Genomic DNA, 12,642 nt, shown 5'->3' with positions numbered 1-12,642 from the left:
CCTCTCTCAGGTCCCGGCTAATCCACGTGGCTAAAGCCCCTCAAAGGCTGGCAAATGGGAAGTGATATTTGCCAATAATCCCTCCGCTCCCCCAGGCAGGCTTCTGATATTACGGGTTATTAAAAAACCAAAACCCAGGCAGCAATAACTGCGGCCCGGGGAGAGCCCAAGCAGGCGGAGGCGGCAGGGCATGGCCGCATCTCATGGAGCATCTCTAGGCAGAGCCCAGCCCCTCTTGCAAGAGGAGAAGGGATGAGCCACAATCCTCTTGCTCCCTGGGGAGCAAGCAGAGATTCCCATGAGTCGCAGACTAAATCCTGTTTCTCCCTGTGGAGGCTGTGGGGAGCCCCAGAGGAGGTGGAATAAACCCTGCTATCGCTCGCCGTGGCTCCCCACCCTGATGCCGGCATCCCCTGGCCTCGGCATCTTCCCCACGGCTTGGGCTGGGCAGGGGCGGCTCCTGTGCTGGCATCTCGTGGGGACAGCATAGAGCCAGCACTGCTCGCCTGCCACCCCTCTAGGACAAAACCAGCCTCTACTCCCAATTTTTTGCTTTGCTTTGCAGGGCATTTGAGAAAAATTTGCCCAGAATTGGGGATGCTGTTTCCTCCGGGACAGGGCAGTGATGCTGCCTGCAAGAACAGGTTTGTCCCGCAGGAAATTCAATCCGCAAAAGATCTGTAGTTACTTGCATTTTTTTTTTTTCCTGCAAAAATATCGATTTCCCTGCAAGGAGTCTCACTGCAGCTCGAAACGTTTCATTGCATGGGTTGGGGGGTTTCCTTCTGGTTTTAAGTCAACGTTTCCCCTTAAAATGTCACTCAGGGAAGGCTGCTTTTTTTTTTTTTTTTTTTAAGCAAAAGTCTGTGATGACATTTTTAAGTGGAGAAGAAAATTGCTGCTTCATTTCAAAATGCCAACTTTGAGTGGGGTGAGTTCGGGGTTTTTTATTCCAGCGTTTCCCAGGGGAAAAGCAAAATGGTTTCGTTAGACTTGAGTAACTGTTGCCCCCGTCACCCCCAAAATAAATCCTTTTTTAACCTAATGGCATTTTTGCAGCAGAGAAACTTTTGCCAGGAGAAGTCGTGCCCCGGTGGGATGCTGCCCTGGGAAGGGACAACCCTGTTGCACCCAAACCTGAGCCCTCTATGGCAAATCCTCTGCCACCAAACTCTGGCGGGAACCTGCAGGACAGTCTCCATCACCGCTGGCCGGCTTCGATCGCTGCAGGAGGGATTAACGGCGCATCCAGGTTGTGAAGCTCTCCTCTTTTTGCTTTCTCTCTGCCTCGTGCTCCTGGTTTTCTTTCGCGCAGCTTGCCCCCAAAATTGCTTGCGCTAGATTAGGCTAGAGACTGGAGTTATCTCCCTTTTATTTATTAGGGCAATTATACCTAATGATTCACATGCTCGTGGAGAGTAATTACTCCCAAATACAGCACCAGTGGTGTTCTTCCCCAGCCTGGGTACAGTGATTCACAAATGCATCATTTTGTACAAATCATCAAATGACGATCCCTTAAGTGCCGATTTGGTTTGGAGGTGGTTAAGAAGCGATCGAGGACCCGGCAGCACCATCACTGTCCTGGTTTGCTCCGGTGGTGTGGTCACTCGCCTGCTTCTCCTCCCCCCGGCCACGCCGATAGCTGCCACCGCTTGCCTTCTACGTGGGTTTTGCTGGGATTTTGGTTGGGTCGAGCCCCTCAAGCTGTGGGATTTGTGCTTTTTGAAGAGCCGCGATGCCTGATCCAGCAATCGCCTTGGCACAGCCTGGCCAGGGGAGAGCCAGAGCTGCCCCCCTCCAGGGTGGGGATGACCCCTCCATCCTCCCAAAACTCAGCAGTGACATGGCTCGACCCTCGCCTCTTCGCAGCTCTTGGAGCAGGTGGGTGAGAGCTCATGAAATACTGATGTGGAAAGCCAAACCCTCCAGGTTTTGCACCAAAAAAAGGCCCCTTGCTCCAAATTGTTCAGCGTGGGGCAGCTGCAAGGGATGTCACCCTCTTCCCCAGAGCCTGGCAGCCCCCTGCCTGCGCTGCCCTGGGGAGGGGACACCAGGGGACCCTCACCTGGGGACCCCTGCCCATCCACCGTGCAGGGTCTGGCTGGGCAGGAGCATCCCATGAGGGATGACATGCAGAGTCCAACCTGCTGAGCTGCTCCAGCCTCGGGAGAAACCCTGACCCTGGGGATGGAGGAAGTTTTCTGGGAGTGTTTTGAAGGGTATTGATGCTTCCCAGTGCTGCCACGTGGCTTGGAAAGGCAGCCTGGAGCTTGAAGTTCCTCCTTGTGGGTTAAGGGGGGAGCCCAGGGTCATGGCTCTGGGGTGGCTCAGCCCTCCAGTGCTGCCCAAGGCAATGCCACAGTGCTCGGCTGGAGGCTGGTGATCGGCTGTGGTCTCTTGGGCCAGTGAAAAGAGGTTTTTTGGTGCCCGCAGCAAGCAGAGCGTGGCCGTGCATCACTGCTTTGCTCTTTTTTAGCTAAAAGAAGCTCTTCCCTTCTTGGTGCGTGTCTAGACTGCATTGCACAAGCCTACACCCGCCACCCGTCCCCTCCTGCCACGGGTGCTGCTCCAGGTCTCCCATCCCGTAGATGCCAGAATCACTGCTGGGATGCGAGGCGGGAGGAGAAGAGGCAGCACAAAAACCCCTTTCTGCTGGCTGCCACTTGGCTTTATCCCTGGCATCGCTTGGGTGGGCTCCCGCAAGAGCCTGCTCTAGTCGCCCCCCCCTACCCCAGCACGTGGGGCTGCCCACAGCAGCCGTGCTGGTGCCGCTCGGTAAGCGTTCACCGGGGCAATAGCTCCCCAGTTTCATTCCACCCACACCCAACTTCTTAGTGGAGGATCTGTGCTCGTTCGCGCCAGTGCCTGGCCCCCTGTCAAGAGCTCCTGCAGGCAGCCAGGAGCTGCTCCTAATGGGCTGCCAGGGGATTTGTGCTCTGATGGTCGGGCGCTGACAGCTCCCTGCGACTACTTGCTCCACCCGCCGGGCTCTCCTCTTCTCCGTCAAATGGCAGAGGATGCTCCCACCGCCACAGGGAGGTGGCTGGCTCCTTTTTCTCCCCCCACCAGGTGTTTGCAATGGTGCTGGAGGGTTGCGGTACCCATTGCCTTGGTGGGGCCGATAAAGCCCTGGGGATGACAGTGGTGCAAGCAGAGGGTCCCCAGGCTGGAGGGAGCCCCTGGAGCGTGATGCTCCAGGACGGGGATGGGCAGAGGGGAGGTCTGGGTGTACCACAGGGCAAGTCTTGTCTCGGCTCCAAGGGGGGGGCCTAGGGTGGGAGGCCCCCGTTAGCTGGGAGAGCTGGGAGCAAGTGCTGACACCCCGCGGGGCTCCCTCTCCAGCGGCTCTGGGGCCTCCCATGCTTTCTCCTGGCTGAAACATCGCCTCTCTTCTCTGTTTGATGCAGGGCTCCTCTGTCTCCCCACAGACCCCGCACAGGGGCGGGGGGGGGGGGGGGGGCGGCTCCTGGGGGCTCCCCGGGGCCCAGTCCCATCCCAGAGGTGGCCGTGGCAGCCACTGCAGAGAGACTGGCCTGTCGCATGGAGCAACTCATGGCCTGCCGTCTTGTATGGCTTTTTATTCCTATGTGATTATACATCCCACTTCATATAGGGATTGAAGCCGTGCAATACGCCGGGGTCCTACGGCGGAGAACAGCCCCTGTGCCATGGGAGCCGGCCTCAGAGGAGTCACCAAAGCTATCTCCTGGGGTGCTGAAAGAGGGCTGCTGGCCTCAGCCCAGGCTCTGTCGGGCATCCCGGGCTCCCCAGCCCTCTCGGGGGGCAGGTGAGGGGTGCCAAGCTGCTTTGGGGTGAGGCCAGCACAAGCTCACTCCTTGCATTGCACCCCCTTGCAAAGGCAGGCCTGATTCTGCACCACATCTGCTGTGGAGAGCCCCGGTGGCTGCGCTGGTGGGATCATCCCTGGGGAGACCCCTGCTTTGCTTTTGCCCCCCACTATCGCAGGAGACGGGCAACAGCCTCTGGCAGCATCTGGGTGCAGGCGCTGGAAGGAGGTACTGCCAGCAGGACAGGGGAGGAGGAGGAAGAGGAGGAGAAAGGAGCTGGGGAATGGCCACAGCAGCAAGGGCTGCCCCAAGCACGACGCTCTTCAAAGTTTCTCAAGAGGCCTCAGCCGCTCTTTCAAGGTTTGTGTTAAATCTGTCACATTAGCAAAAACAGTGAAAATTACCTGGCTTGTGGAGGAGATGAAAGGCAGCCCCCTTCCGATCCCTCCATAAAGGAAGGGCCCCATTAACACCTAGTGAAATATTAGCCATTAATCAGGCTCCGTGCAAAATAAAACCATCCACATCTATCATTATTGGATCCTTAATGAAGTGATAATGGGAATGCTGGGGAGCTGTGATATTAATGTCTCCTAAGAGGCAAGAGCAGAGCCAAGGGCGGCAGCCAAGATTTTTAATTTACTGCCAAAAGCTCGCACTGTTAATAACGCAGTTACTTCTCCCGGCCATTAGCGCTGTTTGGCTACAAGCAGCCCGCTTAGGAGAGCAAATCAACCCCGACCGTACCCAGGCTTTGCTTGTCCGCTCCCTGCCCGGCGGCTGGGTGTGCTTTTCCCAACGGCTGTCCCTGTGTCCCCTGCCCATGTACGGGGACATGGCCAGGGAGCTGTTGGCCATCTCCACCCATCTCCCTCCTTCCTGGAGGCTGGCTGGTGTAGAAAGAGTTTTGCTTTTCCGGTAAAAAGGGAAGGGATCTGGGAGCGTCAAAACCAAGCAGCTTTTATTGTCCTCACTCTTTCTGTGACTTGTCTCCTTAGGCGCAAGCATGCCAGAGCCAGGACGGCGCAGAGCTGGGCCCCGCATGGCCCCGCACGCTGGGATCACTTGGCGTGACCACAGTCGCACTCCGGGTTTCTTCACTTGCCCGGGTACGCTCACATGATGCTAATATCCCATCCAGGACAGCGCGGGCAAGCTGCAAAGCCCTGCTCGGCTGTGGTGACTCACCCAAGTTCCCGACAGGAAAGTCATCGCTCCTGGCAGGCTCCGACAGCCCAGAGGCAAATCGTTACTTCGCAGGTAAGCAATGCTGTTGCGTCTTTAGATGCAACTGTTATCTCACAAATCCTTGCAAAACCCGACCAGTGCGGCCCAAATGTATGCTGGCTCATGCGTGGGGGTCTTTTGCTGTCAGCGAAGGGACTGCAGGTCAGAGGGAGCTGGCTCCGGGCTGGAGCAGTAACAGGCAATTCTGTGCTGAGCATTGTCCAGAGGAATAAAATGATGCCTTGTTTGTAAGGGGTGCACACGCTCCAAAGCTCCTTTCCTCCCTAGGCAGAAGATGTATAAGGTCCACCCAAGCAACCCCTCAGAAATGGAGCTTCGATCTATCCAGGTAGAAGCATCAGAAAAGTGTTTCTGTAACCTGGGTGTCCTTGGCCAACCTCCCCCTGTCCTGTTATCTCATTAGAAAAGAAGGGACAAGAACAAAAACCGTATATGGAGGCCAAGCAAATGTAGATGTGAAGTGCACTTCAAACAGCTCCATCCTTTCAACAAACCTTTTATTAGCCTTCCCTCCTCCCCAGCACAAACTCTTTTTAATCGTTAGTGAAAAGCCACTGTTTAGAAAGCAAGGACACTGCTCAGGGTACGTGTAGGCATTTCCCAGGAGGAGCTGGCGAGCGCTAGCCCAAGGTCTTCTGAACTTGGCTATGACGCGGCGCAAGCAGCAGCTCCAAGGTCTAGCACGGTGCTCAGCAATGTGGCAGGGCTGCAGGGGTATGGTGGCCCTGTGACAGCGTGCCCAGGCTGGCGTGCCAGACCTGCTGCTGAAGATGCCAGTGACCCTTCTGCCAGGCACCCCAGCCCGAAACCGGAGTCACTCTGGATTTCACTGGCGCAGAATTGGACAGGAAGCATTAACAACATTTTGGAGCCAGCTTTAGCGAGTTATCCTGGCCGCAGCCCATACTTTTTGACTGTATCACTGCGCGTTAGTGCCCCCGCAGTGCTGGCATGCTGGGCATGGAGGAGGCGACCTGCCAGCAACCTGCTGGCGACCTCCGGAGAAAAATGCACGGCACAAAGCAGCTTCTCCTGCGCAACCACCACCTGACATTACGGGGGCACAGCGAGCTTTATAACGCTTGGCAGGTTTTCCCCAGCAGATCTCAAAGCTGTTTGCCAGTGTGAGCAAGTTCAGGCATGTTACAGAAGACCTTCAGACTCGGAGGACAAATGAGATGCGTGGACGAGTTTAAACCACCAGGGTAAGACCGGGGTTTTGAAATCCCCAGGCTTGTGCCTTGACGCTATGCCTGGGCTGTGGCCCAGACAGTCCAGCTACCAGCCTGGCATTGATACCGGGCCCCGTGAGGGTCCTGCTGATATCCCTGCTTGTTAGATACTGGCTTTGAAACCAAAGCAGGAGGTGTCGCATCCTCCTCAAAAATCCACCCTCCGATTCATCTTGGAGCGGGGCGCAGAACGATTGTTCAGTGAGACACCACGACTCACAGTGTTGGCAGGACGGTGTATTTATGTCACGAGACGAGATCAGCCACATGGAGTAGGTCTGTCTGGAAAGAGTCTGAGTCAAGCGTGTCCTATTAAATTAGGGCTGGATTTTCAAAGGAGCTCAGCTCCCACTTAGGCTCTGTAACAAACAGGCAGATATTCAAAAGGAGTCGGACGTGTTGGGTCATCCTGGCTGCTGAGCTGAAGTCCTTTGAATATCCAGCCAAAACCGTCACAGTGCCTGTTACTACAGGCAGAGCCCTTCTGAAATCCAGCCCCACCGTGGGCTCCACGTCCTGGGAAAGCCAGCTCATCTCTGCTCTCCTACATATTGCACTGCAGTAGGTGATGAAACTGCGATAACCACCATGTCCTCATACATGCAGGGGAGAGGCTCCCTGTCAAAGCACGGCTCCGGCAGCTTTGCCCTTTGATCAGCTCAGCAGCATGGGTCAGGAGAGCCGAGCATGAAGGTTTCCTTGCCTTTTGTTCTGCAGAATTAGCTGAGTTAATCAGAGTGACAACGACTTCTGCCTCAGCGCAGAAGAAAGGTCAGTGGCTCAGGCTGGATGCACGACTGTTTTCTAGGCAGTTGGAAGACAACACCGTGAAAGCTCATAGCATACACACTGCTGCCACAGAGGCTCTCCCAACAGGGATCAGCAAGGCTGGAGGAGACGGGCTCCACTCAGCTGGCTCGCCACTGCACCTCAATCGTCCCCTTCCTCGTGCTGCACAGTGAAGGTATACCACCCTCTGTGTCACTGTGCACTGTTTTTGCGTCGCGCATCCAAGACGAAACGCTGCTCTCGTCCAATGTGCTCCTTAGCCGCGCTGCTGGGTGTGCATCGTGCTGGGCTCGGGGTCTCTGTGTCGCCTAGGGCACCCTGGTGTGGGAGGACCTGCAGGGCACTGTGCTGGTGCGTGGAGCTGGTGCTGGGTGTCCCCTTCCCAGCGCGTCCCCCAGCACCTCCATGCCTCCAGCTGGGCAGGCCTTGCTATTGCTTTTACATCCTTCAGTCGCTGTAATGCACTTCTGTGAATGTGCAAAAGCCCCCTGATGAGCTGTTCTTCAGCTGGGCGCACTGGAGGTGCAACAGCCACAGTGAGGGCTCTCCCTGGCAGCCCTACCATGGCCTCAATTTCCCCGCATCTTTTAACTAGAGTTGAAGCAGTCACAAGAGTGGCGGCTCTCAGCAGAAGTGTTAAATCCGGCCTCCGTGTCTGTAATGTGACCTCCTACCTTCCTCTGATCCCAATTACAAGTGCTTGCTTTTGCTGTGGGCATCCACTCATGTGTCTAATTAGTGGATTCTTTCTGTCAAAGATATTAGCACCCTCGACAGTGAGCCCTAATTTAAGTAGTTTACATTTGTCTGCAGTGTTGATGCCTTCATTTACCCCCGGCCCTAATTAAATGCATCTGGGTATCTGCAGAGGGACCTCTCATGATCTCTCCGTGGCTCTAATTAAAATGGCCTGGATGTCCATGACATTGGTGCCCGTCAAGCCTGTCACAAGGAGGTGATGCCCACCTTGGAACTGGCTGAAGAACGTATAGGAGTCACTGTTGCTGAGAAAGGCCTCCGCACTGAGGCCCTCTTGCAGCGCCTCATCCACCAGCTCTGGGCTGCAGAAGGCCCCTGCCGCCTCCGTCGGCCCATCCTGCCCATCCGTTCCCCCACTGAGGAAGACGATCTCGCACCTCCCCAGGGGGCTGCTGGTCTCCACCGCCTGTGCCCTGTGCAGCCCCAGCCCCACGCGCAGGGCCAGCTCCTGGTTCCTCCCTCCCTTGCCGGTTCCTTGAAGCTGAACCGTGGTTTCTCCACCGGCCAGGATGCAGACTGGTCTTTCAGGCCCTAATCCTCGCAGGGCCTGTAGAAACTCAGCAAGGTTCAAACCCGGGATCTCTAGCTCTGCTGCCAGCTGTAGGAGATTCCCCCTCACCTCGTCACTCAGGGTCCCTTCCCCGAGGCCAGCGAAGCCCAGGCAGACCAGCCGGATCAGCTGGCAGTACAGCGTGGCGACGCGGCTGACTTCCCCACAGATTGCCGCACTCAGAATCAGAGTTGCGTAGCCCAGGCCCTCGGCTTGGCGTTTGGCCTTGTCTAAAGCCAGTGTATTTGACCCAATGATGATGTTGCAAACGTGGGAGTAGTCTTCCAGAGCAGTGGGCTTGGTGGGAGAGCTGGACAGGACCGTTTCCACTGACTTGGGCAGGTGGTGCAGCAGGTTGTATTTGGCGAGTATTTGAAGGCAGTCTTGGACGCTGTGGGAGCTGGCAGCAGTGGGCCCACTTGCTATGATGTCCAGGGGGTCACCAATCACATCAGAAAGGATGAGGCTCACCACCTACAAAAAGAAATGCCCACGGATTATTGTGGGAGGCAGAGACAGGTGACCACGCAAGAGCCCTGGCATAAGCACTGCTCTGAGTTACACTTGCACCACCCCCATGTCAAAGCAGACGGAAACAGGCAGATCTTGGCCCATTTTTGTTTTACAGTCCTGTGAGTGTCACCTTGCCTTCTCAAACCCACAGATCTACAATGTCCTTTGATGCTGGACCATCACATTGGAAGATGTAACTCGTGACGCTGCACCTGTCAGGCTGATAACCTAGTGTGGGTTTAGCGATGGCACATGCTGAGAACAGGCTCCAGGAGAGCCAAGGGTTGGACCCAGCCTCAAACGCGCAGTGGCGGAGCACCGGCACATTGGAAGTGCCTGCTGGGTGAGGGCTGGGGTCTGCTGAGAGTGGTGCGATGGGACAGCTGACATTTGCAGAGTCTGAATTCCCCCTTCTCCACCTCTGTCTCCCTGAGAGTTTGGGTCCTCAATGAAATCTGAGCCACAGAGTCCCAAAACAGTGTGCAAAGGTTGTTCAGTCAGGGGGAAAAACCCCTGCAAGCACGCTTAGGTCAGTTGATTAAACCCCTATTTTGAGGGCAGATGGGTGATCTCTGAGCAAGTAGGAGCTTCCCCTCAGTTACCCGTGCGGGATATGCGAGCCGGGCCAGCCCGCCACCCTTCAGCAAGGACAGAGTCTTCCGGACAATATTCAGCTCCTGTATGGCAGCTCCTCGGGAAGCCAGCATCTTTGTGAGTTTCTCCTTCTCTTTGAGGAGGATGGGAGGGATGGGAGCAGGCAGTAGGGCTGATCCACCCCCTAGGATGCAGAAGAGATGGCAAGAACATCAGGACAGCAGGAAAAGGAGGACAGGAGGAAAGCAAGGCTGTTCAACACTTGAGCCTTTGCTCTTCCCTCACCAGTGCGTAGCGGGAAGGCAGAGGTGGTTGGGGAACTATGCTAACATGTCTGGAGAATTCAGTCGTCTTCACCAATGGGTTTTAATCGCTGCTGCCCCGCACTGTCTGCAGTCAGCTACACTTCATCTGGGCAGCGTAAACCTCACCGGACCAGGGTACCGCATGCCTGCGGTGTTGCAGGGATGACAGAGAAGGGCCAGAACTTACTATCCCCACAACATCAGGCTACTAGTGTGTCATCACACTGATTTTCACAGGCTACCTGGATGGGTGAGCAGGGAGCATGGGCTCCATGACTCACACAGCAGTCAGTGCTAAGCAGATGGAGACACTGCCTGCTTTGCTGGCTCCATTTATTCAGGACAGTGTGTAAAAACACCAGCTATGGCTGCAGCAAGATCGGAAACTGCTGAGCTGCACTTATCTAGGTCTGGGAGGAAAGGAAAGGGGGAGAGAGTAATGCAAAGGACAAAGCACACCCAGAGTCCGGGGTGATAGCCTCATTGATGGGAATCCTGTCTGATACAAGCGGGCATTGGAAATGTGGAAAAGAAGGCAAAGAAAAAAAGGTTCTAATGGAAAAGTGGAATGGATGGAAAATACAGAGTAGAAAGGAACAAGATCTGAGCAGAAAGTGAATGTGCACAGAAGTACAGCTGAAAGCTACTGTCAAAAGGCAAAGCCTGCTCAGAGGTTTGAGGCAATCAGCATCAATAAAACATGATGAGCAAGAAAAACAAATGCAAATGCCTGTGTTTCAGTCAATAGCCAGGGATCTAGCTGAGAGGCAGGAGCAGTTGGGGACCGGCTGCGGTGTGGGAGTGCACATGCATAGGGAGTCACAGCCACGGGGAGATCCTGTACAGGCTCCCTGAAGGGCTGAGAAGTCTCTTGGAGATCCCCATAGCCAAAGGACAGGAGGAAGCCCAGGGGAATCCCCAGCAAGCGCAGCTAGATTCCAGTCGCTTGGGTGTTTGCCTAACGGCACTACTCTCTCTGCACCAGATCAGGCTCCAGCATCCATAGAGAAACAATCACTGAGCAGAGGAGTTTCTACAGAGCTGCTCCAAGCCCCTGCATGCTTCTGCCCTGTGACACCCACTCACCCAGCCGAGCTCAGGTTGGGGTGACATCACTGCATCCCTCTGATGCACAATATCCACCTTCCTTACAGAGCCCTGGGTCTGGGGACAGCCCAGGGGCCCAGCAGGCAGGGCCTGGGGGTGTTCAGGGTTGACTCTGCAAGGCGTGCACACGCTCACTGTGTTGGAACCTGGGGGCCTCATTTCCACTGGCTGGGAAGCAGCAAAGCCCTGGGAAGAGTCAGTCCTGAATCTCAGCTTACAGACTTACACCCCTCCACAAATTCGGAGCATGCAAGTCCACCAAGTGCTTGCTTCTCCAAGTCTGCATTCCCAAATGTAAGGAGGGAGCAGGAAGAAAGTGTCTCCCTGGCAAGGGGTGAGAGCAGCTGGCAGGCTGTGCCCAGAGGTGCCATCTCACAGTGGTGGCACAACCACAGGACCCAGCCTGCGCAGCTCAGCCTCTCCCCAGTGCTGGGAGATAGCGTGTCCACTGCAGCAGCAGGTAGCCCCATGCCCTCCCCTGCTGCATCCCTGGAGAAAGGCTGGCAGGAGAAGGGAGAGGAAAAATCACAGAGGTGCAAGTGTCAGCGCTGAAAGGGCCAGCACAGCACGGCGCTCCCCTGCTGCATGGTCACATGTGGGCAGGCGGCTGGAGGGCCCTCAGCAGAGCCCATTCCCTGGGATCCCCACGCTACCTGAGATGAGCACAAGGAGCAGGTCGTCCACAGTCAGACCCTCAGCCAGCTCCTGGATGGCAACTGCTCCCTTCAGAGCCTCTGGGTCCGGGAGGTTGTTCTTGGCACCTTCGATGACCTGGATTTTGCTGTCTGGCTTCAGGAGCATCTCCCTGGTGAGGTAAGAGAGGCAATCACACCACTGACACATGCACCTACAGAGGCAGCCAGGCTGTCACTCAGCAAGCAAATGGGCCTGGTGCACCAGAGGTGCATGGCGAGTGGCCAGGACAGGGAGATGGCCTTTGCCGAGTGTCTCTTCCCCAGGGCTGGGGAGGAAGCGCATCCAGCGCAAGAGTCGGGCTGTGTCACTGGTGCCACTGGGACGTGATGGAGGTTGAAGACCAGGGCGGTGTGGTGGACAGGGTGGGCACCAGAGCAAGGGCAGCTGAAAGGACTGAAGGAGTTCACAGCAACATCCCAGAGGATAAATCTGGCAGCCTACCCCCACAAACTGTCCCGACACAGCCCCCCTTACTGCATTCCTGCTCGCTGCAGGCTCTCCTGGATGCCTAGGGGCACATTGATGATCCCCCGAACGAGGTGTTCTCCCAGGATCTCTTCTGCTGCCACGGCCATCCCCAGCACAGCTTTGCCAAAACCCACCAGGTACAGGTCCCTCTTCACTGGAAAGGCTTGGCCCTTCACCAGCAGCTGAGGGCACCCGTCTCCCTGGAGCTTCACAGCCCTCTTCAGCATCAGAGCCGGACGGACGGTGTCCACCGCGCTGCGGAAGAGGGACAGTGCATGCTCGCGGAGGGACATGCTGCGCAGGGTGGCCAGGCTGAGTCAATCTGCTCGGTGGGGTGGGCTTGTACACACTCTGCCAACACTGGCAAGGCATAGAGAGCTGGGGCAGCCGGCACCCTCCAACCTGCAAGGGAAAGCGAACACTAGCAGAAGAGACAGGACTGTCACAGGGAGAGTAGGGAGGCCAAAACATGAACCATGGAGCTCTAGTTCCTGTTGCCTTTAGATGAAGGTGCCATAACAGCATGTCCTGGTTTCAGCAGGGATAGAGTTAATTTCCTTCCTAGTAGCTGGTACAGTGCTTTGTTTTGG

General features: G+C 56.1%; 1 protein-coding gene and 1 long non-coding RNA gene across 3 annotated transcripts; one reads left to right on the top strand and one right to left on the bottom strand.

Moving 5' to 3' along the window:
* The first annotated feature begins 1,089 nt into the window (after positions 1 to 1,089).
* LOC143164084 (uncharacterized) lies at positions 1,090 to 7,140 on the top strand. Of its 2 annotated transcripts, XR_012996022.1 has the most exons (4): positions 1,090 to 1,252; positions 3,970 to 4,151; positions 4,790 to 5,051; positions 7,080 to 7,140. It is a non-coding gene; the product is annotated as an uncharacterized LOC143164084 (long non-coding RNA). The 2 variants fall into 2 exon arrangements; XR_012996021.1 differs by lacking the exon at positions 1,090 to 1,252 and having other exon boundaries at positions 3,838 to 4,151.
* Positions 7,141 to 7,937: 797 nt separating this feature from the next.
* GLYCTK (glycerate kinase) lies at positions 7,938 to 12,345 on the bottom strand. The gene is made up of 4 exons (XM_076346204.1): positions 12,059 to 12,345; positions 11,542 to 11,693; positions 9,485 to 9,660; positions 7,938 to 8,843 (listed from the first exon to the last, which is right to left on the bottom strand). Exons 1-4 carry the CDS (start codon positions 12,343 to 12,345, stop codon positions 7,938 to 7,940), a joined length of 1,521 nt encoding a protein of 506 aa, XP_076202319.1.
* Positions 12,346 to 12,642: the final 297 nt, after the last annotated feature.

Source organism: Aptenodytes patagonicus, chromosome 8, assembly GCF_965638725.1.
Source record: "Aptenodytes patagonicus chromosome 8, bAptPat1.pri.cur, whole genome shotgun sequence".
Taxonomy (NCBI): Eukaryota; Metazoa; Chordata; class Aves; order Sphenisciformes; family Spheniscidae; genus Aptenodytes; species Aptenodytes patagonicus.
This window is presented reverse-complemented; position numbering and strand designations above follow the sequence as displayed.

Bases quoted from the DNA above. Each gene is read 5' to 3' on its own strand.
- GLYCTK (XM_076346204.1), bottom strand. From the start codon at position 12,345: ATGTCCCTCCGCGAGCATGCACTGTCCCTCTTCCGCAGCGCGGTGGAC. The intron at 11,694-12,058 runs GTAAGGGGGGCT...TTACCTCACCAG, and splicing joins CTGCAGCGAGCAGGAATGCA to GGAGATGCTCCTGAAGCCAG. The intron at 8,844-9,484 runs GTAACTGAGGGG...TTCTTTTTGTAG, and splicing joins GGCTCGCATATCCCGCACGG to GTGGTGAGCCTCATCCTTTC.